The sequence below is a fragment of the Myotis daubentonii genome, chromosome 1, assembly GCF_963259705.1.
Source record: "Myotis daubentonii chromosome 1, mMyoDau2.1, whole genome shotgun sequence".
Taxonomy (NCBI): Eukaryota; Metazoa; Chordata; class Mammalia; order Chiroptera; family Vespertilionidae; genus Myotis; species Myotis daubentonii.
Genome location: NC_081840.1, coordinates 67,083,587 through 67,106,688, shown reverse-complemented (window position 1 = coordinate 67,106,688; position 23,102 = coordinate 67,083,587). Strand labels below are relative to the sequence as shown.

The window sequence follows — 23,102 nt, the reverse complement described above, 5'->3', positions numbered from 1 at the left end:
GTCACCGCGGGGCTGGGGGTGGAGAGCTGTCGGGCGGGACATCCGGCCCGGCCCGTTCTCTCCCTGCACTCTCCCGCCGCCCGCCTCCCGCTCCGGCGCCTCCGCTGGGGAGCCGGCCGCCTCCGCGTGCGCCTTGGTCTCGGGTCAGCGCTCCCCTCCCGGACCCCAGCCCGCGTTGCGGCCCCAAACCATCGGCGCCGGGCCCCAGCCGCAGCCCGTCTCCCCGACAGGCAGCCCGGGATCGGCCGGCCCGCGCAGGCCCCCAGCACCGAGCACCATGTTCCCCCGCCCGCTGACCCCGCTGGCGGCCCCAAATGGCGCCGAGCCCCTGGGCCGGGCGCTGAGGCGGACCCCCTTGGGCCGGGCCCGGGCCGGGCCGGGGGCGCCGCCCCTGCTGCTGCCGTCCATGCTGATGTTCGCGGTGATCGTGGCCTCCAGCGGGCTGCTGCTCATGATCGAGCGGGGTATCCTGGCCGAAATGAAGCCCCTTCCCCTGTACCCTTCCAACCGCGAGGGCGCAGCCTGGCGCAGGACGGTCCGCCGGCCTGGGGGGCTGACCCTGGATGCCGGGGACTTGGACTTGCAGGTGAGGCAGGACATCCGAAACCGGACCTTGCGGGCAGTGTGCGGACAGCCGGGCATGCCCCGGGACCCTTGGGACTTGCCAGTGGGACAGCGGCGCACCCTGTTGCGCCACATCCTCGTGAGTGATCGCTACCACTTCCTCTACTGCTACGTCCCCAAAGTGGCCTGCTCCAACTGGAAGCGGGTGCTGAAGGTGCTGGCGGGCGTCCTGGACAGCGTGGACGTCCGCCTCAAGATGGACCACCACAATGACCTGGTGTTCCTGGCCGACCTGCGGCCTGAGGAGATCCGCTACCGCCTGCAGCACTACTTCAAGTTCCTGTTTGTGCGGGACCCATTGGAACGCCTTTTCTCTGCTTACCGAAATAAGTTTGGTGAGATCCGAGAGTACCAGCAGCGCTATGGGGCTGAGATCGTGAGAAGGTACAGGCCAGGAGCTGGGCCCAGCCCTGCAGGGGACGACGTCACCTTCCCTGAATTCCTGAGGTACCTGGTAGACGAGGACCCTGAGCGCATGAATGAGCATTGGATGCCTGTGTACCACCTGTGCCAGCCTTGTGCTGTCCGCTATGACTTTGTAGGCTCCTATGAAAGGCTGGAGGCTGATGCCAACCAGGTGCTGGAGTGGGTGCGGGCACCACCCCATGTCCTATTCCCAGCTCGCCAGGCCTGGTACCGGCCTGCCAGCCAGGAAAGCCTGCACTACCACCTGTGCAGTGCCCCACGGTCCCTGCTGCAGGATTTGCTGCCTAAGTATATCCTGGACTTCTCCCTCTTTGCCTACCCATTGCCCAATGTCACTAGGGAGGCCTGTCACCAGTGACCATGGGAAAGGGCCAGCAGCTGTTGGAGGCTGGTTTTGACAGTGCCAGCTTCTCATGCCTGCCATTCAGAGAAATCCTGGCTCTGAGCCTGGAGCTTCTCCAGATATCTGGATGACAGGGACGGCCCTTGGAAGTTTTTTGTCCAGGGTGGGTGCCCAACATGGCTCAGAGGATGGGGTTGGACAGGAGGCCTGGTGCTCTCCCATTGGGGGCATTTCTTGGGGCCAGTATGATCCTTCTAATCCTGGCAGAGCCAGATACTAGTTTGCCAGTGAAGTAACACATCTGTTCTGTAGACTAACTGCACGGATTGGGCCCTTGGCTCACCTTAACCTGTGGCCAAACCCAGAGGTGGCACCCATCAGGAGCGCAACCAGAGCCAGGGGCCCTGTGGCTATGGTCACCCGTTCATCTACGAGTCAGAAGTCATGCCTTACAAATAACTTTTGTGCCTTTCTGCTTCAGACTCAGTTTCCTACACTTGCCATGTCCTTTCTATATTTCCAAGGAAAGGAACACTGAGTTAGGGCTCTTGCCTGGTAGCTCCAGGACCCACCCCTGCAGGCATCCAAAGAACCCTGTGCCCAGCCTCTTCTTGGAGCTCTGGGCACCTCCTCCCTTCCCCCAAGGCTGTGACTGTGGCTGGTGTATTTGGCTGTCACTTTTCTGACACATTTATTTAAAATTTGTACTTTTTGATAGAACCCTTGTGAAAGCTTTGTTTTTTCTAATAGCTGCATTTTTATTAAAGATGTTTTGTACACAAAGTCAGCATCTCTGATTCTCCTTCTGAGCTCCTCTGCATCGAGCAAATCTCCCAAATGTCCATCTCCCCAGGTCAGGAGAGGGAGCTTACAGGTACAGAAAGGAAGACAAAATGTAACTTGTTTGGGCCAGACTGGTGGGCCACTGCCATAGCATGGAGAATTTGGGAGCTTCCCGTAGGCCATACCTGATCACAGACTCAGCTTCTGGGCTGCCACCACTGGCTGGGCAAACCCCATTAGGAATGGCACACCCCCATGGCTTATTCCCTGGAGAAGGAGGTGGGTATGAGACACTGGCTCCTACTCCTCTTAGGCAGGAATAGTTCTTGACTAAGGATGCCCCAGATGAAAAGGGGGATTGTTTTGTGAGCAAGGGGAGGTTACTATATTCCTGGCCTTGAGAATTACAAGGAAGGCAAGGAGGTTGAGTGAGGAGCAGGCTTTTGCTGACTTAGGTCCAGAGGAAGTGATGGGCGATGTGGGAGGATGTATAGCTAGCCTTGCTATTGGCCTGGCGTTGGAGGAGAAGTTGGGGAAGGGGGCTTCTATGGACACTCGCCTTGACTCACCAGGAGGCCTTACTTGCCTTATCTGATCTCTTGTCTGGGTCAGGTGCCACTCTTCAGGGCCCCCTTGGCTCAGGGGACTCCACCTCAGATAGCACTTACCATGCTCTGTTGCAATGGCCCAGTTACTTGTCAGTCTCCCTACTGAGACTGAATTGTGTGAAGCTGAGACCATGTCTATCTTGTTCCCAGAACCTAGCCAAGGGACTGGCCTACAATACGCATGTATATGGCTCAGCAGAACCAAGGTGTATATCTTACTACAGGACAGAGAGCACTGCACTTGGAGTCACCCAGACCGATCAAGTCCCACCTCTGCTCACCAGCTGCCTAACCACCTTTCTGAGCCTTCACATACTCCACTGTCTCATGGGAATAATAACACCTATGTTATGCCGATTGCTGTGAGGATTAATGAAAACAAAATGAGTAAAAGGGCCCATCCCAGCACTTGGTTCAGTGATTGTTCTTTGAGATGCTAGTTGAATATCTGATCCCTTCGTGGCCTGTGGGGATAGGGGAGAAGCCAGGACACTGTGTCCGCCCAGCACTGGAGATCAGAGCTGCCTCTGGGTAGAGCCCCTTTGACCTATGTGTTCACTTCCTGTGCTTGCCAGTCAGTCCTCTGAGCTTTCTGCCCCTCATGGGCCCCACACCAACTCTGCCCCAACTTCTTCCTCTTTGCTTGGGAACTGCCGCTTCAGACCTATAGCAGCCTCTCAGAACCCAGAGAACCCAGAGGATGCTGGGCCCAGCTGCTATGTTTACTTCATCTCAGTCTTCACAACAGCCCAATGCTTTAGAGACATGGAAACTGGCACAGAGAGGGTAAGTATCCCGCCCAAAGTCCAACCCAGATCTGTGTGCTCCCAAATTCAGAGCCAGGAGAGAGAGAGAGAGAGAGAGAGAGAGAGAGAGAGAGAGAGAGAGAGAGAGAGAGAGATGGAGATTGTGAAAGGTGGGGGTTGAGGGAAGAAGGAATGAATACAGAGGTTAAGAAGATGAAGGGCAGCTAGGGAGGTCATATTACGGGCATTTGCACACATTCTCTCTCAGTTCTTTCATTCCTTCATTTGCAAAGAATCCAGTTTAGCCCAGCTGACATTTACCAGTCCCCTCCCTGAAGGAGTAGGAGACAAATGAAGTCCTTGATGTGCTTAGCTTATTGAATACTCTTCTCAGGCATTAAAGCAGCAGTTCTCAACCTGTGGGTCGCGACCCCTTTGGGAGTCGAACGACCCTTTCACAGGGGTCGCCTAAGACCATCGGAAAACACATATTGAATATATAATTACATATTGTTTTTGTGATTAATCACTATGCTTTAATTATGTTCAATTTGTAACAATGAAAATACATCCTGCATATCAGATATTTACATGATGATTCATAACAGTAGCAAAATTACAGTTATGAAGTAGCAACAAAAATAATGTTATGGTTGGGGGTCACCACAACATGAGGAACTGCATTAAAGGGTCGCGGCGTTAGGAAGGTTGAGAACCACTGCTTTAAAGGGTGGCCGGCCGCAGAGCATCTTGACAGCCAGTAGGAGACTCCTGTGGTGTGGGGAGGAGGGACTGAGGTAAGAAGATGAGGGGACCGCTGAGACAAATGGCCCCCTACTGTCATTTTTCCCTCTAGAGTCAGCCCCTGAGGAAATCAATTTGTCATCTACCTCTCCTTTTAGGAAAATAGGCTTCTTAACAGAAGCTGCCAAGGAGCTGGCAGAGAGTTGTGAGGTCCAGCTGGCCCGAGTGCAGCCTGCTTTATATTGGCACCTAGGCCAGAGCTGAGGGCATGAGAGCTGGCAAGCTCTGGGTTGCCAGGGGTGGGGCAGGGGCATTCTCAGGACTGGACACTTGGACTGTGTCTTCTTGGGATTCTCCCTTTGCATTGAGCCAGCTCTCATCCCCACAAGGAGTCAAGCTCTCCACCACTGACTATGAAAACAAGGGTCCCCTTCATAACTCCATTCCCAACCACCCAGTTCTCTGGACACAGGGGGACTGGCAATTATTTAACTTCTTTCACTGGTTGAACAAAGGAAAGGGGAGGGTCTGGGAGGGGCCTGGCCTTCCAGGTCTGGACCCTGACTCCACTTTCAGGCTCCAATTCTGGTTCATTTTCCATCCTGTCTGTTACTACTGCCCAGAAACCATCTCACCTTAAATTCTGAGATTGTTTCCTCTCCCTTTTCTTCTCATACCTCTGTTCCCGCCCTCCAGGAGGTTCCCACCACATGTACCCTGTACAGCAAGCATGTTATTTGGCTCGTGTTAGCCTTTGAGTTTGACATGCTTGCTGTACAGGAAGCAAGATCTGAGTGGAGCAGCTGACCCTCCCCCTGGGTGAACACGGAGCCCTCACCTTTTCCAGGGGCTCATCACCAGAGAGGGCCAAGCTTTTTAAAAAATATATATTTTTATTGATTTCGGAGAGGAAGGGAGAGGGAAAGGGAGATAGAAACATCAATGATGAGAATCATTGATTGGCTGCCTCCTGCACGCCCCCCAGTAGGGATCGAGTCCGCAACCCGGTCATGTATCCTTGATCAGAATCGAACCTGGGACCCTTCAGTCCGCAAGCCGACACTCTAGCCGCTGAGCCAAACCAGCGAGGGCAGATCCAGTGCTTTTAATATTGAACCAGCCCCTGCCTGGCTTCAAGGAAAAGGAAAGACATTCTTTCTCTGCCTGAAGTTAAATACTAATATTTAACAATAGCTACTCTGAAATCAGAGCACCTGTGCCAGGCATGCTGATAAGGACTTTACATGTATCCTCTCCGTTCTAACAACAACCCAGCAAGGTAAGCAAAATTATTTCCACTTTATAGATGAGGAAATTACGCCTAAGTGACTTGCCCAAAGAGATGAAGGGGTTGGGATTAAAACCCAGCTCCATCTAATGTTTGCTCCTTTGTAAATGCATCATAAATTACCCAGCTCATTGCATTTGCTGACAAGCGTTGTGTTCATTTTCTCTGATTTCTGCACCCATTCCCAGCCCTTCTTTTCAACGCTCCACAAGCAATTCTGTCCACAGAACTCTCCAGTTATTATAAAATTCTCTAGATTTGCCCACCCTGAGTAGTGCTGGGCCCAGATCCTGAATATGCTAGAGTCTAGCAGCTAGACTTTCAGCTCGGCTCCTCCGAGAGGCAGATACTAAGGCAGAATTCGACGTGCAAGAGATTTATAGGAGAAACAGCTGTCAAGGATAAAGGGGAAGGGAGCATCGGCTGGAAGAGCCTGACACGTGTGAAAGGAGAGATGGAAGGAAAAATTGTGTGGGAAGAGCCTCAGATTACAGCGTAGCTCTAAGAAAGTCTCTGCAAGACCAATGGGAAAGCCCAGGCAAAGGGTACCTACCGGGGAATCCTCCCTCTAGCAGACATGGGAGGGCGGCACAAACAGGAGGCAGATCAAAGAGAGAGAGAAAGTTGTAGCAGCAGCTGGGGGCTGTCAGCCAATTACACTCCTCACAGCAGGTTTTCTTGAAGGAAGATGTGAACTCAGCACCTCCATGGCCACTATACAGGCCCAACTTGGTTACTCTGACTTACGGGCATTTGTCCCCCAAAGTTCTGTTGGCTTATGATCTGGTCAACAACCAGAAAACAGCTGTTGCCCTAGTAAGAACCTCTAAGATGTCTGGGGGATCCTGAACTTAACTCTTCCCACAGCCATTCCTTGGTTTTATAGTGGGACTACGGCCCCTGCCTTGGGCATTGGAGGACGTGTGCCATCCCCATGCCCAAATGCCCATGCTGTCATTTTCAAGGTATTTCCTCTGCCGTTTATCCAACTTGCTGCAGGTTTTGATTATCCTTGGTCTGTGCCTTTGTCATTAACTGGGTAAGCATTGATGATCACCTTTGCCTAGCTTCCACCTCTCATAGGCTCAGCAGACTCACCCAGAGGTTGAGTCTGGGTGCTGGAACCCCAGACCTCCCAAGGGATATAGTCTAGGCTTCCTCCCAGTCTGATCATTTACATAAACTCCAGGGCAGCCTGAGAGGGACGCAAGTCTCCCTAAAGGGAATTTCCAAAGACCCGCATGCCCATAGCACCAGGTCTTCTGTAGCATCCCCCTACTGAGCTTTTAAATATATATATATATATATTTTTTATTGATCTTATTATTGAATATATTATGGATTTTCAGAGAGGAATGGCGAGGGAGAGGGAGAGAAATATCAATGATGAGAGTGAATCATTGATTGGCTGACTCCTGCATGCCCCCCACCGGGGATCGAGCCGCAACCGTAATCAAACCTGTGACTTCCTGGTTCATAGGTTGACGCTCAACCACTGAGCCACATCAGCCGGGCCCCATGGTGAGCTTTTGAGCTTATTACATCCCGGTTCTGGACCAGTCGGCAGAGGAGTCCCAAAGAGAAAGAGAATCACAGCATCAGTCCTGATGGTGCCATTGTGAGGGGACACAGAGGACCCAGGTCGGGAAGCTGTGCCAGCCTCAGCCTTGAGGTGGTGCTTGGGGGACAGAAAGACTGAGGGCCTTCAGGAGAAGCCTGTCGTGTCACTGCTGCCACTGGCTCAGTGTCAGACCTGCTGAGTGCCCACTTGTGTGCAGCTGGACGGAACCAAACATTCTGCCTCACGGCAGCCCAGGGGGCATCCACTGGATGCGTTCTCTGTCCTCTGCCCTGGAGAGACTGAGCTGCCCCTCGGGCCTCTGCCAGTGCCCCAGGGCAGCAGGTCCCAAGAGTCCAAGCACTGTGTCCAGAGAGGCCATCAGAGCAGAGAAATTCATGGCAACTGGACGTCGGGCTGGCCCCTGAGTGAAGGGCCACAGGCTGTCTGGAGGGAGGCCTGGAGGCAGGCAGAAGAACAGCGGAACTGGCTGGGCAGGGGCAGGGGAAGTGGGCCAAGTGTTCTGGTTGAGAAGCTAACCATGTTGGGGGTTAGCTGACAACTGACAACCCGACACCCCCAGTGAGAAGCTGTAGTGAGCCTCTTCCGCAGAAGCTGTTGGACACAATGGCAGGCCAGTCCCCTGGTAGGAGGGCTCGCCTGTTGTCTGGGTGCAAGTGTGTAGCCATAAAAAGAGAGCTGCTCTGATAGAAGAAGAGCTGGTTTCACTAAAGCAGGAACCCGGGAGGAAAAGCCGGCAACTTCTGGGGAGGACTCTTTCATTTTTGTTCACTGAGACTACCCTAAGCCCAAGCACCCACATATAACAACACACATAGACAGAGAACTGGGGGAGCAATGGGCACAGAGGAGGAACAGAACAAGAAAGGGGACTCAGCTGACCCTGGCTGAGGTGCTCAGTTGGTTGGAACGTTGTCCCACACACCAAAAGGTTGCAGGTCCTTTCCCCAGTTGGGGTGAGTATAGGAGGCAACTGATCAATGTTTCTTTCTCACATCTTTCTCTCTCTCTCTCTCAAAAAATCAATTAAAAATAATATCTGTAGGTTATGATTTTTTAAAAAAAGAAAGAAAGTGGCCTCAGTCACAGCTCAGATGCCTGGCCCAGGCAGGCTGGGTCCTGAGGCTTTTCCCAGCTGCCGAACAGTTAGCTCTCCTCCTTTGCAGCCCCATGGTCTAGCGCCGCACACTGCTAGGACAGCTTTAACCCGGAGGGTTCCTTTCCTGCCCCTGCCTATAGGCCAGGAGTCTCCCAAAGGCAAGAGCCTGGCCTTGTTTATCTTTATTGTTGGTACATAGATGATGCTCAATAAAGGTTGAGGAAGTGGGAGGTCTGACGATTGGATGGGTGGATGATGGGGCTGTGGATGGGTGGATAAGGGAGTACGTGGATGGATGAGTAAATGACATCAAGGGGACTAAAGGGAGAGGAACTTCTGCAGGAAGAGAAATCAGGAATCACAGTGGACATCTGGTAGTTAGCACATTGCTTTTTAAAGGAGGAGATTGGAAGGAACGGGAGGTGCTCCACTCAGGAAGCAATAGCAGAGGTTTGGCAGGTGGAGGAAGTGGCCCAGGCAGGCTGGGTCCTGGGCTTGCTGAGATACAGGGGGAAGGACATGAATGGGCAGGACTATAGCTGGGTGAGAGGCAGGTGTCATGAAAAGTGGGAGTTGAGGAGTGACCCTGGGAATTACCAAAAGGGAGAAACTTCCAGCAATCCAATGGCTTCCCTAACTAAAGCAGAGGTAAAAGGGGGCCGCATTCATTTGTTCCTAATGCACCCAGGCTTCCTAGAGGGGTGGGTCTCAGTCACCAATGGTAATTAGGAAGGGAGTTCCTTGGGGTATTAAGGACACAGAGTGACCCGATTCCTGCATTCCAGCTCAGACTCTGCCACCAGCCTCTGATGATCGTGAGCAATTCCGTTCTCTAAGTCTCCTCACCTTTACTACCTTTAGGCTTATGGGGACTTGCAGGCCACACGAGGAAAGCACTGTATACGGCATAAAACTGAACAAGGAGTCCAGAGAGCGGCACTGGCTGAGTGTTTAGGAGTCAGAAGTTCTGGGTTCAGATACGTCTGTCTTGCTCAGACACTCACTAGCTGGGCCTCTAAGCCTTTCTGAGCCTGTTTCCCCACAAGTGAAATGAGCAAAATAGCATCTTGAAGAGTTATTGTGAGGTTTCAAAATGACTCACAAAATACGCCTGGCATTCGATAAATGGAAGTTAATATTACATAGAGGGACTAATCAGGGCTGCTGTGTGCGATTGGCAGCAGGCGCCTGGACACAGCCTGGGTCTCCCAGAGGAGTGGGGGGCTGCCTCCACCATGCCTGGGATTGAAAGTGTCATTTCCTTGTCTGGCCAGTGTTGCTCAGTGGTTGAGTGTTGACCTATGAACTAGGTGGTCACGGTTTGATTCCCAGTCAGGGCACATGCCCAGGTTGTGGACTTGATAATGATTCTCTGTCGTCATTGATGTTTTTATCTCTCTCTCTCTCTCTCCCCCTTCCTCTCTGAAATAAACTATATATATCAACAAGTTTTTTTAAAACGTGTCACTTCCAGCTCTAATCTCTTACCTTCCACAGTGGAGAAGTCTGAAGACCAGGCTCTGAACATGGGCTGGGTAGGTCCAGACACCCTCCTCCCAGAGTGTGAGACGAGCTCCCTCTCAGTGTCAGGGAACATGGTCACCACCCCTTAAGGAGCCAGGCAGAGTGGGGGGGCCCCAGCAAGGCTCCCGCAGCCTGAACTTGCCACCATCCCATGGCAGTCATTCCAGTGTCCACAGTCGTTCTTTCGGTTTAAGAAGTCATCCCACGTAGATGCAAAAGTCAGGCGATCATAGTAAGGAGCTGTCATTTATTAACTGGCTCTTTGTGTGAGATGTCTGTACACCTTTTCTCCTATGTTTTATTTTGAGAATGTTCGAACCTACATAAAAGCTGTAAAAATAGTACAGCGAACACCCATAGACCTAGATTCACCAGTTCACATTTTGCCGCATTTGTTTGATCTCTCTGTATATGTATTTTTCTAAACCATTTCAGAATAGATGGTAGACTTTGTCATGCTTCACCCCCAAAATATTTCAGCATATATCTCCTAAGGAAAAAACATTCTGCTATGTAACCCAATACTATAATCAAACCTAAGACATTTTACAGCAACATAACAGTATTATGTAAATTCACATTTAAATTTTCCCAATTGTCCAGATAATTTTTTTTAACTTTTTTTAAAAAATATATTTTATTGATTTTTTACAGAGAGGAAAGGAGAGAGATAGTTAGAAACATCGATGAGAGAGAATCATCGATCAGCTGCCTCCTGCACATCTCCCACTGGGGATGTGCCTGCAACCCAGGCACACGCCCCCGACCGGAATCGAACCCGGGACCCTTCAGTCCGCAAGCCGATGCTCTATCCACTGAGCCAAACCGGTTTCGGCTGTTTTTTAACTTTTTATTTTAAAATCCAATAAAAGATCATGCTTATTTAGTTTTCATGACTTCTTAGTCTTCTTTCATCTAAAACAGTCTCCCACTCCTGACTTTGGTCTTTCATGCCATTAACGTGGGTTTTTTGTGGTTATTAATCCTCACCTGACAATATTTTTTTTCCATTGATTTTTAGAGAGAGAGTGGAAGGAAGGGCAAGAGACACAGAGAGAGAAACATCGATGTGAGAGAGATACATCAATTGGTTGCCTCCTACATGTGCCCTGACCAGAAACAGGGATCGAGCCTGCAACTGAGGTATGTGCCCTTGACTGGAATCGATCCCGGGACCCTACAGTCCATGGGCTGAGGCTCTATCCACTAAGTAAAACCAGCTAGGCTCATTAACGTTTTAAAGCTGAAATTCAAATTAGTTATTTGCAAAATGTCCCTCAATTTGGATTTTCTGATGTTTTCCTCATGGTTAGATTCAGGTTGATTTGCATATTTGATTCTCCTTGTGACTTCCTGATGGATTTTACTACTTCATTTTGCAGAAATGGAGGCCAAGGCTCAGAAAGGATTGTCTCACAGCCACTGAGGGGCTGCCCAGAGGGTGGATGCAGAGCCTGGTCCTCAGCCTGTGCAGGCTCCACACTGCCTGGAGCAGCTGTGAGGTCTTACCAGTTGGGTTATAGGATGGATTTGTTTATCAGCCCCTTCCGGAACCTTGACCATGAATGGAGAGCAGATTTTGACAGGACCTGGCATGGGAAGAGGAGTGATATCTCAGGACAGGGGCACCGCCAACATACTCTGCCGTGAGCCCAGTCTCCACAGTCAGCCTGGCTGGAACCTCAAATACCCCTTTAGGCTGTTTTAGAAATTTTACTTTTTCCACCCCTTTCTAGACTTCCAGGGGAAGTGATGCGTCACAGCACACACACACACACACACACACACTGCTCGGGTATAACAATTTTCTGGCTACCATCATAGGTGAATTCTGTCCCGTTGCCTAGCAACCCCAGGGTATTTCTGCCCTTCCCAGCCAGACGGTGGGTAGAGAGGGCAACCACGGGACTGGCTGGGGTCGCTTGCTGTGGGGTCTGCTGGCCTGCTTCCTCCCGACCAGCGCCTGACAGCCAGGTGCTCTGGGGAGTTACCCTCCTCCTTGTGGGGAGAGAGCAGAGCCTTTGGGGCCGTTCCTCCTCCACACAAACGCGCAGAGGCCTCCTCCCGGGGAGGGGCGCCTGGCTACGGAAGGGAGGACGCGCCCCGCACCCGGCAGCACATCTTTTTTAATAATTTTTTTATTTTATATTTTATTGATTTTTTACAGAGAGGAAGGGAGAGGGATAGAGAGTTAGAAACATCAATGAGAGAGAAACATCGATCAGCTGCCTCCTGCACACTCCCTACTGGGGATGTGCCCGCAACCCAGATACATGCCCTTGACCGGAATCGAACCCGAGACACTTGAGTCCTCAGGCCGACGCTCTATCCACTGAGCCAAAATGGTTAGGGCAGGCAGCGCATCTTTGAAGAGAAACGGGGAAAGGAGATGCTGGGTGAGAGCCGCGTTGTGCCAGGACAGCCTCGCTGCCTATGGTGTGGCGCCACAGAGGTCCAGCGACCTGCTGGCCCAGAGTGCGGGTGGGGGGCCGGCCACGCTCCCTGTGAAAGGAGGAGCTGGTGGATGGTCCATGCACGGGCAGCTCCTTAATTATCCAAACCTGCCGCTAAACTTGAATGTGTATGTATAAGTTTAACCACTTTATTTAGGTAAGATTTAGGCCACGGGACCTTGTCCTGGGATCCTCAGGACCCCTTAGGGGTCCGTGGACAGAATTCAGGGGGTTGGTAAACTTGGGGGAAAGTTATTCTTTATTTTCACAAACCTCTTCTGAAATGTTGTAAGTTCATAGTTTTATGAAATAGTAAAATTGGTGACTTGGTCATCTATAGAAATACTTTTATATCATTTTGCAGTTGTTGAAGATATCACAAACTATTGATTATGCCAATAGCTCCTTAGAAATTATGACAATTATTAGACCTGCCACTAGATCCGTAATGTGTTCATAAAGAAGCACACATCAATATCACATTTTTGCTTTTTAATATATTTTATTGATTTTTTTTTACAGAGAGAAAGGGAGAGGGATAGAGAGTTAGAAACATTGATGAGAGAGAAACATCAATCAGCTGCCTCCTGCACACCTCCTACTGGGGAAGTGCCCGCAACCAAGGTACATGCCCTTGACCGGAATCAAACCTGGGACCTTTCAGTCCGCAGGCCGACGCTCTATCCACTCTGCCAAACCGATTAGGGCTGCTTTTTAATATTTTGAAACTAAGTTATAATGTAATTGGTTTCCTTTGCAGTCCTATGCATCTTTTTTAATGCAAAAAATTATTCTGAGGCTTCACCAAACTGCCAAAGGGAGCTATGGTACAAAAAAGGGTTAAGAGGCTCAGGGTTAGACCATGGAAGTTTTTGTTAAACTAAGACTCACGTATATATTTGGGGGAGTCTTCTAATTTGAATGTTCAGTGTTGATGCTAACTTACACAAACCACTCTATAACTTCTTGATTTTTTTATCCTCACCGAGCATAGTTCCCATTACTTTTATTTGTTATCACACATTCTATGGATTTATTCATTTTATTACACCGCAAGCACAATTCTCAGAGCTGCACAATTGCCTCCTGAACTTCTCGGGCCCTTTGGGACGAAGTTAGCACAGGTGCACTGTGTTTACTTTCCCCCAAGGCTTTCAGATGGAGTGGAAGGGAGGGGGAGAGAGAGGGAAACACTGATGTGAGAGATACATCCATTGGTTGCCTCCCACATGCACCCCTACTGTGCTGGGGATTGAGTTGCAACTGAGGCTCATACCCTTGACTAGAAATCAAACTCGCAACCCTTCTGTGTGCAGGCTCAAGCTCTAACCACTGAGAAAACAGGCCAGGGCCGATGTGGGGTTTTTAAAACATGTTTTCATTAATTTGAGAGTGAGAGGGAGAAAAAAATAGAAACATCGATGAGAGAGAAACATCAACATTGACCCGCTGCCTCCTGCACGCCCCCCACTGGGGATTGAGCTGGCAACCCTGGCATGTGCCCTGACAGGGAATCCAAATGGTGACCCTCTGGTGCATAGGTCAACACTCAACCATTGAGCCACACTGGCTGGGCTTCCTGATGGTTTGAGCGACTACTTTACAATCCAGTACTGCCCTGCTGCCTCCGATTCCGGGTCTGCGTTTACAACAGAGGTGGTGCCAAGCAGCTTCACCTGAATAGTTCATTCTGATTAGAAAAGAACAGAGACAGATTAGATATGTAAATGATGGTGGCACAAACACCGGCAACAATGGCGAGGAAGTCAGCTGGAGGACGTGTATTGAACTCAAAGAGCCTGCAGTCTCGGGCCCCACCCCACCACTGTCAGGTGAGCAGAATTCAGTTGCGGCAACACAGTCTCATTTGTCACATAAAAAATAATTACTTTAACATGGATTGTTTTTCGTAGTAATTTTGTTTTGGTTTCCACAGTAGTATAATAACCATTAGCATACATATATTTAGCTTCATTTTTTTGTACTTGCTTGGAAAACAAGTCGACTGAGCACTTTTCCTTTAAAGGGGGTATGTTACTCAAAGGTGAGAGATGCTGGACGCAGGGGCATACCGACGCTCTTCACTCTTCGTGTTTCCTTCTCGAGCTTACCCCTTTCCACTGAAGAATGATGAGTGAAGGTCTCAAGCTTTAGAGTGACTTGATTTCAAAGGTTTCCCAGATACACGATTAAATCGCAAATTACTTAGTCATCTCTGGAGATGTGAAGTGTATGATTCCTTGATTTGTCCAGTCACTCTCACATCGTGAGGACTGGAATGAGGGTGGTTTTTATCCCAGTGAGCTTTCTACACCATTTAACTTTCTCAAGACATGGCTTCCTTGTGATGTGAGCACTAATAATGAGGCTGAGGGAGCATCTGACAGGCCACGCTGAACATACGGTGCATATGAAACGTTCCTTTTTTCCTGCTCTACTCTAGAAAGCATTTAAGTCACATTTTCTAGGGTTCTATCATTTATTATATATTTGCTATATATGTGGTATATGTGTGTTTTTTCTTTTTTGTAGCAAGGCCTGAAATGAGAAAACCTACAGTGTCAGAGGGTTCAACTTTGATTAACTTTTATCCTCTTAGGGATCAAATATCAAGCAGTTTACCAATGTTAGTGTTTTATTTTTTTAAGTTATTTTTTGAACGTGTTTTATTATTTAAATATTATTTTATTGATTTGAGAGAGAGAGAGAGAGAGAGAGAGAGAGAGAGAGAGAGAGAAACATCGATGTGAGAGAGAAACATCAATCGGTTGCCTCTCCCACATCCCCAACCAGGGATCAATTCACAACCTAGGTATGTGCCCTGACCGGGATTTGAACCCACAACCTCTTGGTGCACGGGGCGGCGTTCCAACCAAAAGAGCCACTTAGCCAGGGCAAGAGTACGTTTATCAAAGCTGGGAACAGTGCAACAAAGGAAGGGCTTAGGGAAGGAAAGGCAACAGGAAAGAGCCCAGAGGCGCTCTGCTTTGGCCCGCCAGGAACGTTAGAAGAAAGCAGTGAGCCGCCATGGGGCTGCTGTCAGCTCACTGAAAAGTCAGAGAAAAGGGGCCTTGGAGGCAGGCTCAGGGGGTGAACCCAGAATAGCTGTCCTGCCCATTGCTCTCCTGGTTTTAAGTCTTGTGGGAACCCTGGGAGTTTAGGTGAGAAAAGTGAAGGTCACACCTGCAAGGGACGAAAGCCTGGGGGTGCTCCAGCGACACCCCACCCCCCGTGTCAGTAAAACGGTGTGTAGCCCTTGTTGGACTCTGAGCCCCGTTCAGTACGGCAATTTCAGTCTCAGAGCTCAGCCTTCCTCTCTGAGTCCCAGCTGCTCACATTGCCCTCCCCTGCCGCCAGGGCCTTCCCCGGTGTCCTGTGACCTCACTCTGTTTCCAGGCTCCTCAACAGCCTCTGGGGGAGTGATGGCCAGCCTCGGACAGCGTGTGTCCTTCCTCAGGGCAGCTTCCTCTCGGCACTGCCTTCTCCCCTCCCAACGGTGTGTACTCCGTGCTGTCGTGTCCTTACTTACAAGTACAGCTCCCCGTGTCGCCATGGCTGACTCTGAGGTCGGGATGGTTTCTTGTCCATGGTTCTGTGTGCCGCGCCAGCACGGCCAAGGGTGAGCCTGAGAGGGGGCAGTGAAGGATTAGAAAAGACAGACAAGAGAAGAAAGCTGAGGCTGGGTGGGACGCTGCCCTCTCTGATGGAGAGAGACAGCGCCACAGACTACAAGCCGTGTCTTTACAGCCAGATTCCACCAGGCAAAGTGAGGGCGTGGTCAGGATGTTTACAACATTCTCGTGGGGTTCGATCCCACTCAACTACATGCACCTGAACTCTATCAAACCTACATCACTCAGGCACGTGGGGCCACGTGTTCGGACCATAGGTTCAAGCTTACAGCTACAGCTGCTGGCTATAATTGTGCTGGGTGCGCTCTGCCCTCCAAGCTGGGACTTGCACGTGGCCATGAGAGGACCGTGCCCTCTCATCAGTCCGAGGCTTGAGCCTGTCCAAACACTGTAGCCGCTCTCCACAGTTCTGGCTCTTGAAAGCTCAGTTTTAATTTCCTTTTCTAGAAGGAACTTGGAAAGTAAGTCTCCCCGGACGTGGCTGGGGGCCGCTGCTTGGAGACTATCACTCAGAGCACATCAGATGAGGCCCCTGGACTAGGAGTACTTTCGTGTATGTCTGTGGTAACAAAAACACAAGGCAAAACAAAACAAATAAAACCCATAAGTCTACCCTCTTGACAATTTTAAAGATCACAGTACAATATTGTTAACTGTATGCACATTGTTCTACAATAAATCTCCAGAACTTCTTCATCTTTCATGACTGAAACTATGCCCATTAAACAACTACTTCCCTTCCCCCCAGTGCCTGGCAACCACTATTCTACTCTCTGACTCCGGGAGTTGAACTTCTTTAAATAGATACTTCATATACTATAAGTGGAATCATGCAGTACTTGTCTTTTTGTGGCTGGATTATTTACTTAGCATAATATCCTCAAGGTTCATCCACGTTGTAGCGTGTGACAGGATTCCTGTAGTAAGGTTAAATAATATTCCATTGCAGGCATATACCATGTTTTGTTTATCCATCCACCTGTTGATGGACATGTGGGTTGTTTCCACATTTTGGCTCTTGTGACTAATGCTACAGTGGACGTGGGGGTACACATATCTCGTCAAGAGCCTGTTTTAAATTCTTTTTTAAAAATATGCTTTTATTGATTTTTAGAGAGAGAGGGAGAGAGAGAGAAACATTGATGTGAGAAACATCTATCAGTCGCCTCCCACACCCATCAGGAGTCAAACTAACAACCTTTCAGTGCACTGGACAATGCACAGTCAACTGAGCCACACCAGCCAGTTTTGATGTATAAGTGAGGTTACTGAATCACGTGGTAATTCTAGTTTTCTTTTTGAGAAAACTCCACACTGTTTCCTATTGCAGCTACACCATTTTACAATCCCATCAACAGTGTATACAGCTTCCAATATCCCCACATCCTCACCAACATGTCTTTTATTTTTGATAGAGGTCATCCTAATGGGTATATCTCACTGTGTCTTTGATTTGCATTTCTCTGATGGTTAGTGATGTTGAGTATCTTTTCATGTGCTTGCTGTCCATTTGCATGTCTTCTTTGGAAAAATGTATATTCAAGTCCTTTGCCCATTTAAAAAATTTTTTTGCTGAGTTGTACAAGCTCTTTGGTAGTATATATGCTGGCTATTAACCACTTATCAGATATGTGCTTTGCAAATATTTTTTCCCATTCCGTATGTTGCCTTCCTACTATTTTGGTTGTTTCTGTAGTTGCACGTAAGTTTTTAAGTTTGATGTAGTCCCATTTGTCTGTTTTTTTATTTTGCTTTATGTTTTTTTGGTGTTGTATCTAAGAATCATTGTCTATTCCAATGTTAGGAAGCTTTCCCTTATGTTTTCTTCTAGTAGTTTCGAGTCTTAGATTTAGATCTTTAATCCATTTTTTAGTTAATTTTTGTAGCTGGCATAAGATAAGGGTCTGTCTTTATTCTTTTGCATGTGAATATCCAGTTTTCCCAACACCATTTGTTGAAAGGCTGCCCTTTCTTCATTGTGTTGCCTTGGCGCCCTTATTGAAAATGACTTATCATATACACAGGGGCTTGTCTTTGGGCTTTCTGTTCTGTTGCGTTGACCTCTACAGCTGTCTTTATGCCTGTACCGTACTGTTTTGATTATTATAACTTTGTAAGTTTTAAAATCAGGAACTACGCAGCCTCCAGCTTTGTTCTTCTTTCTCAAGATTATTGTGGCTATTCAGGACCCTTTGTGATTCCACGTGAATTTTAGTATAGCTTCTTTCTGTTTCTGCAAGAAATGATGTCACTCGTAGGCCAGTGGTCCCAGAATCCCTGAATGGCATTTGGGGTGCTGAGGGTCCCCTGGAACTGTGTGTGCCTGCCTCCAATCATTTTTGCTTGGTCTCTGCTCAGACATCGAAGGGTTCCCAGGAGCCTGCAGACTGGGCTCCTGATCACACAATCTACAAAGGTCAAAATGATGGCCATGGGCAATGGGTTTGTCATGATTCAGGGGAAGTCACACACAGGCATCAAATCCAAAGGAGAGCATGGAATACAAATGTAGCCTGATTGTGAATTAGTATTGTTGCTGTTGGATTTTTCAGTTACCGCTACTGACACTTTGGGGAAATGTTGCTGTCTTGATCTGCACCCTGGCAGGCTTTATTAATTAGAAAGCAATATTCCATCAAATGATTATCACTTTAGTGTGTTTTGTCCTAAAATAGATACCCGTTTTTCTCAAAACCTGTCTTTCTTTTCTGTTTGGGTCCCTGGTGGTCTATCACCTCAGACTGTAAGCCCCACAGGGGCAGGACAAGTGCCATTTTTAATTGTTCATGCCTCGTCACGTCAGTGTGGGAGGTTGGTGATGAAGCTGTTACTGTGCCTGTTCCCTGGTGCTGTCTAAGCAGGTTGGGGGACAGCTTTACATGTTTGACACATATTGTTCAGCAGCTTGCATTCATTTTTTTATCCTCACTCGAGGATATTTTTTCCAATGATTTTTTCAGAGAGAGTAGAGAGGAGGGAGAAGGGAAAGAAGGAGAGAGAGAAAGAGAGAGAGAGAGAAACATTGATGTGAGAGACACATTGATTGGTTGCCTCCCGCACGTGCCCCAACTGCAGCTGGGTATCAAGCCTTTGACCAGGAATCAAACCCAAGACCCTTCATCCATGGGCTAGTGCTCTAACCACTTAGAAACCCGGCCAGGGCAGCATGTACTCTTAAGCACAATGGAACAAAAATCTTTTACAATAATTGTTAATGCAATCATTGTTAAAGACCTCTATGGACTGAACGTGTCCCTTCAAAATTCAAATGTTGAAGCCCTAATCCCCAGTGTAATAGTATTAGGAAGGGGGCCTTCGGGAACCAATTAAGTTTTGATGAGGTCATGAAGGTGGAGACCCTGGGATGGGACTAGGGTCTTTATAAGGAGAGGAGGAGACCAGGGCTCTTGCTCCCCACCAGGAGCACACAGCGAGAAGCTGCTGTCTGAAACCCAGGAAAGGGGCTCTTCGTAGACACTGAATCTACCGGCACCTTGATCTTGGCCTGCCCAGCCTCCAGAACTGTGAGAAATGAGAGCGCTGATTGAGCTGCCAGTCTGTGGTTTTCTGTGATAGCGGCCTGAACTAAGAGACGCTTCCTGATTAAAACACAGTCAGTTAACAGGATCTTACACTTCACTTTTCCGAATTCAAGGAGCCTTTTCCTCCTGGAAACCGCCACCTGAATTGCAAACTTGAAGGCAATGTCTCCTTGGACCAGCAAAACAAGGTTGCCCATCTTGTGTTGGCTCCCTCCCTTCCTCTCTCTTTGATGAGAGTGGCTATAACTTTGACCCTCTTTCCCCCCTCCTTCTGGAACCTCTACTTTACTCAGGCGTCCAGAGGTAATTTACTCTTCAGAGTGTGCTGTCACTAGCATCGCTGGGCTTCAGGCGTTAGAGGGGGCTCAGCTCAGCCAGGCCCACACTGGCATTTCCCCCGAGGAACACCGGTTGCAGCAGGAGGTAACAGGCCTCATGGAAAGTTTTGATGGTCGGATGTGTTGGGGGCATCCAGAATTACACAGAATTTTAAAAGATCATTTTTTTTCCCCTGAAATGTCACTATGTCTTGTAGACCTGAGCAGAAGGTGGAGACAGTAGAACCTGTATTGCTCTTCCAAATTTATTTGACTACATAATCCCTTTTTTCACAGGTCTGGGCTTCCTCTAAATCCATGTTGTGAAAGATAGCATCTAGGATGCACAAACCAGCTCCTATATCAGCTTTGCTGTTTTGAGTTTCTCCTACAAATAAATACATATAATAAGTGTTTCCATCCACTTCTAATTTCTAGAAAAAGTATAAATTAATAGGTATGATTTAGGCAGAAAGATGGGTGGTGGGTAAATGAGTGTCTATTTTATTACTCTTTGAACTGTACATATATTTTATGTGTACTCTTTTATATGTACATTTTGTCAAAAATTATTTTTCTCTTGCTTTAATTCTATCATGGCTCTTATAATTCACATACCATTATTTGTTGACTCTAGAAATGGAAAAATGAGCTTTCTGAAGTTTTAAATAATAATAAGCACCAGCTGGAGTGGTTCAGTTGGTTGAGTGTCATCCTGTGCACCAAGAGGTTGCTGGTTCAATCCCCGGTCAGGGCACAGGCCTGGGTTGCAGGTTCAATCCTCAATTGGGGCGCATACAGATTGATATTTCTCTCTCTCTTTCTCCCTTCTTTTCTCTAAGCATGTCCTTGGGTAATGTTTGTTTTTTAAAAAAGATTAATTAATTAATTAATAATAAGCAAGACTAAAAGTTGTTCAGAACAGGTTTATTTTTTTTTAACTTATGTACTATTTTAGATCTATTTCTTTCAAAATATATAGAGAGAGATTATAAGTCTTGGGACGCCTGTAAATATCACTCATTTGAACTGTGTGCCACAGAGAAGAAAACTTCACCCTCTATGTAAGGTCGTGTTCTTTCCAGGATATCTAGAATAGTGGTTGGGAACTCACAGTTGGAAATCAAGATCTGTATTCAAATCCCCGCTTCATTTCTTACCTGTATAATCCTGGGTAAATTCCTTCACCTCTCAAAGCTTCAGTTTCTGGATCTGTGGAACAGAGTTTGTTTGAAGGTTTAGATGGGGTAATACATGTAATGCTCTATAAACTATAGCCAATCATATAAAGTACTACCAACACCATTACCGAGTCTGGCCTTGTGAACTAGCAGGCAGAATGAATGAATGTTGATTTCCTGGGCAGCAAAAAGTCTTCCCACCCTCTACTTAGAATTTTTAAAATATGTTTTTATTGATTTTAGGCAGAGAAGAAGGAAGAGGGATAGAGAGATAGAAACATCAGTGAGAGAGAATCATTGATTGGCTGCCTCCTGCACGCCCCCTACTGGTGATCAAGCCTGCAACCCCAGGCATATGACCTGACTGGGAATCTAACCCATGACCTCTTGGTTCCTGGGTTGATGCCCAACCACGGAGCCACACTAGCTGCCACCCTCTACTTTTTGGTGGTTACTTTTATGTGTCAATTTGCCCAAGCCATGGGGCACTCAGATATTATTCTGGGTCTTTAAAAATGAGATTAACTGTTGAATCAGTAGACTGAGTAAAGCAGATTGTTCTTCCTAATGTGGGGGGGCCTCGTCCAACTAGTTGAAGGGCTGGCTGAATAGAAAAGAAAGGCTGACACCCTCACTCCTGAGAGTAGGGGAACTCCTCCTGCCTGGCTACCTGAGCTGGGACACTGGTCTTTTCCTGCCTTCAAACTCAAAATGAAACATCTGCTCTTCTTCTTGAGTCTCGAGTCTGCTGGATTTGAACTAGAACTACACCATCAACTCTCCTGTGTCTCCAGCTTGCCAACTGCAGATCTTGGAACTTCTCAGCATCCATAATGGTCTGAGCTAATTCCTTATAATAAACACACACACACACACCCTGTTGATTCTGTTTCTCTGAGGAACCCTCAACAACTTTTGAAGGATATTTTTAAATTACAATTAAGATAGTCAAAATGACTAGAAAACCAACCGCAGGACTGGTATGAGCGTAAAATAGACAGTTACTCATGACTCCCGAACATGCCGACTGGGCGGGAAATCAAGGATGGAGTGAGGGTTAAAACTGAGAAAATACAATGTGTAAAGGCCAGAAGCTCATATAATGTAGCTATAGGACAACAACACAAAAGGGGGGAAGGAATGGGGAGAGCATATTCAAAAAAGCAATTTTAACTGTTCTCAGTAATTTTAGCCATGGTGGTAGAATTCATGTTATTCTGAGACTATTGTGTATGTGATGTGGGATAAAGTAGATTATTAATAATGTGATATTCTCATTTTATCCTGCCCTGTGTTCTTGAGAAGTAGGCTCCTTGGCTAGAAGAAAAGACACACTGACACAATGCACAGGTGGCTAAGTGAAAACCCTGAAATCCTGCCTTCCCTTGTGCCCGCGTCCTGTGTGTCCTCGCACCCAGCATGACGCGGCTCCAGCTTACTGAGATTCCTCTCGCCTGAGAATTGCCCTTCCATTTGCCTCCCCAGCCTCCACTCCCAAGGTCATGCTTATAACACATGAAAGGCCCACCAGCTGGAGTGTTTAAACACCTTTTACTAACCACATGCATGATGAAGTAGGAAGTAGGTCTGGAGAAAGAAAAACAAGAAGCTGCCCCATAGAGAAGGGCTGTCTTGATCCCTGACAACTTTCTTATCCCTGGTTCCACTCCCTTCCCGGGGCCTGGCTGCTTTTCTGTTCTTGGGCTCTGTGTGGGTTTTTGTTTTGTTTTTGTTAATCCTCACCCAAGGATATTTTTTTCATTGATTTTTAGAGAGAGTGGAAGGGAGGTGGGGAGAGAGAGAAAAAAACATCGATGTGAGAGAGACACATCGATTGGTGCCTCCCGAACATGCCCCACTGGGCGGGAAATCAAACCTGCAACCCGGGGACACGCGCTTGGCTGGCAATCAATCCGTGACCCTTTGGTGCAAGGGCTAACACTCTCACCACTGAGCCATACCCACCAGAGCAAGGGCTCTGTGTGTTCTCATACTAAGCTTCCCTTTTCTGCTTAAACTTTCTTGAGAATTTGTTCTCACCTGTCAATTTGGAAAAGGTCTAGCTAATTCTTACTAAAGTATACATGACTAATAAAATGCCCTAAGATTTCTAAACAAAAACAAAAACCTTAGTCTTGATTCTGAATTGAAAGTATCTGTAGGAACACATGAGATTTTATATTTTTATTTATTGACTAATCTATCAATCTATC

The 23,102-nt window shown here is 47.9% G+C and overlaps 1 protein-coding gene across 1 annotated transcript; it reads left to right on the top strand.

Moving 5' to 3' along the window:
• Positions 1-32: 32 nt before the first annotated feature.
• On the top strand, positions 33-2,176 carry CHST14 (carbohydrate sulfotransferase 14). Its single transcript, XM_059704911.1, has one exon. The coding sequence runs from the start codon at positions 278-280 to the stop codon at positions 1,406-1,408; it is 1,131 nt and encodes a 376-aa protein (XP_059560894.1). The 5' UTR covers positions 33-277; the 3' UTR covers positions 1,409-2,176.
• Positions 2,177-23,102: the final 20,926 nt, after the last annotated feature.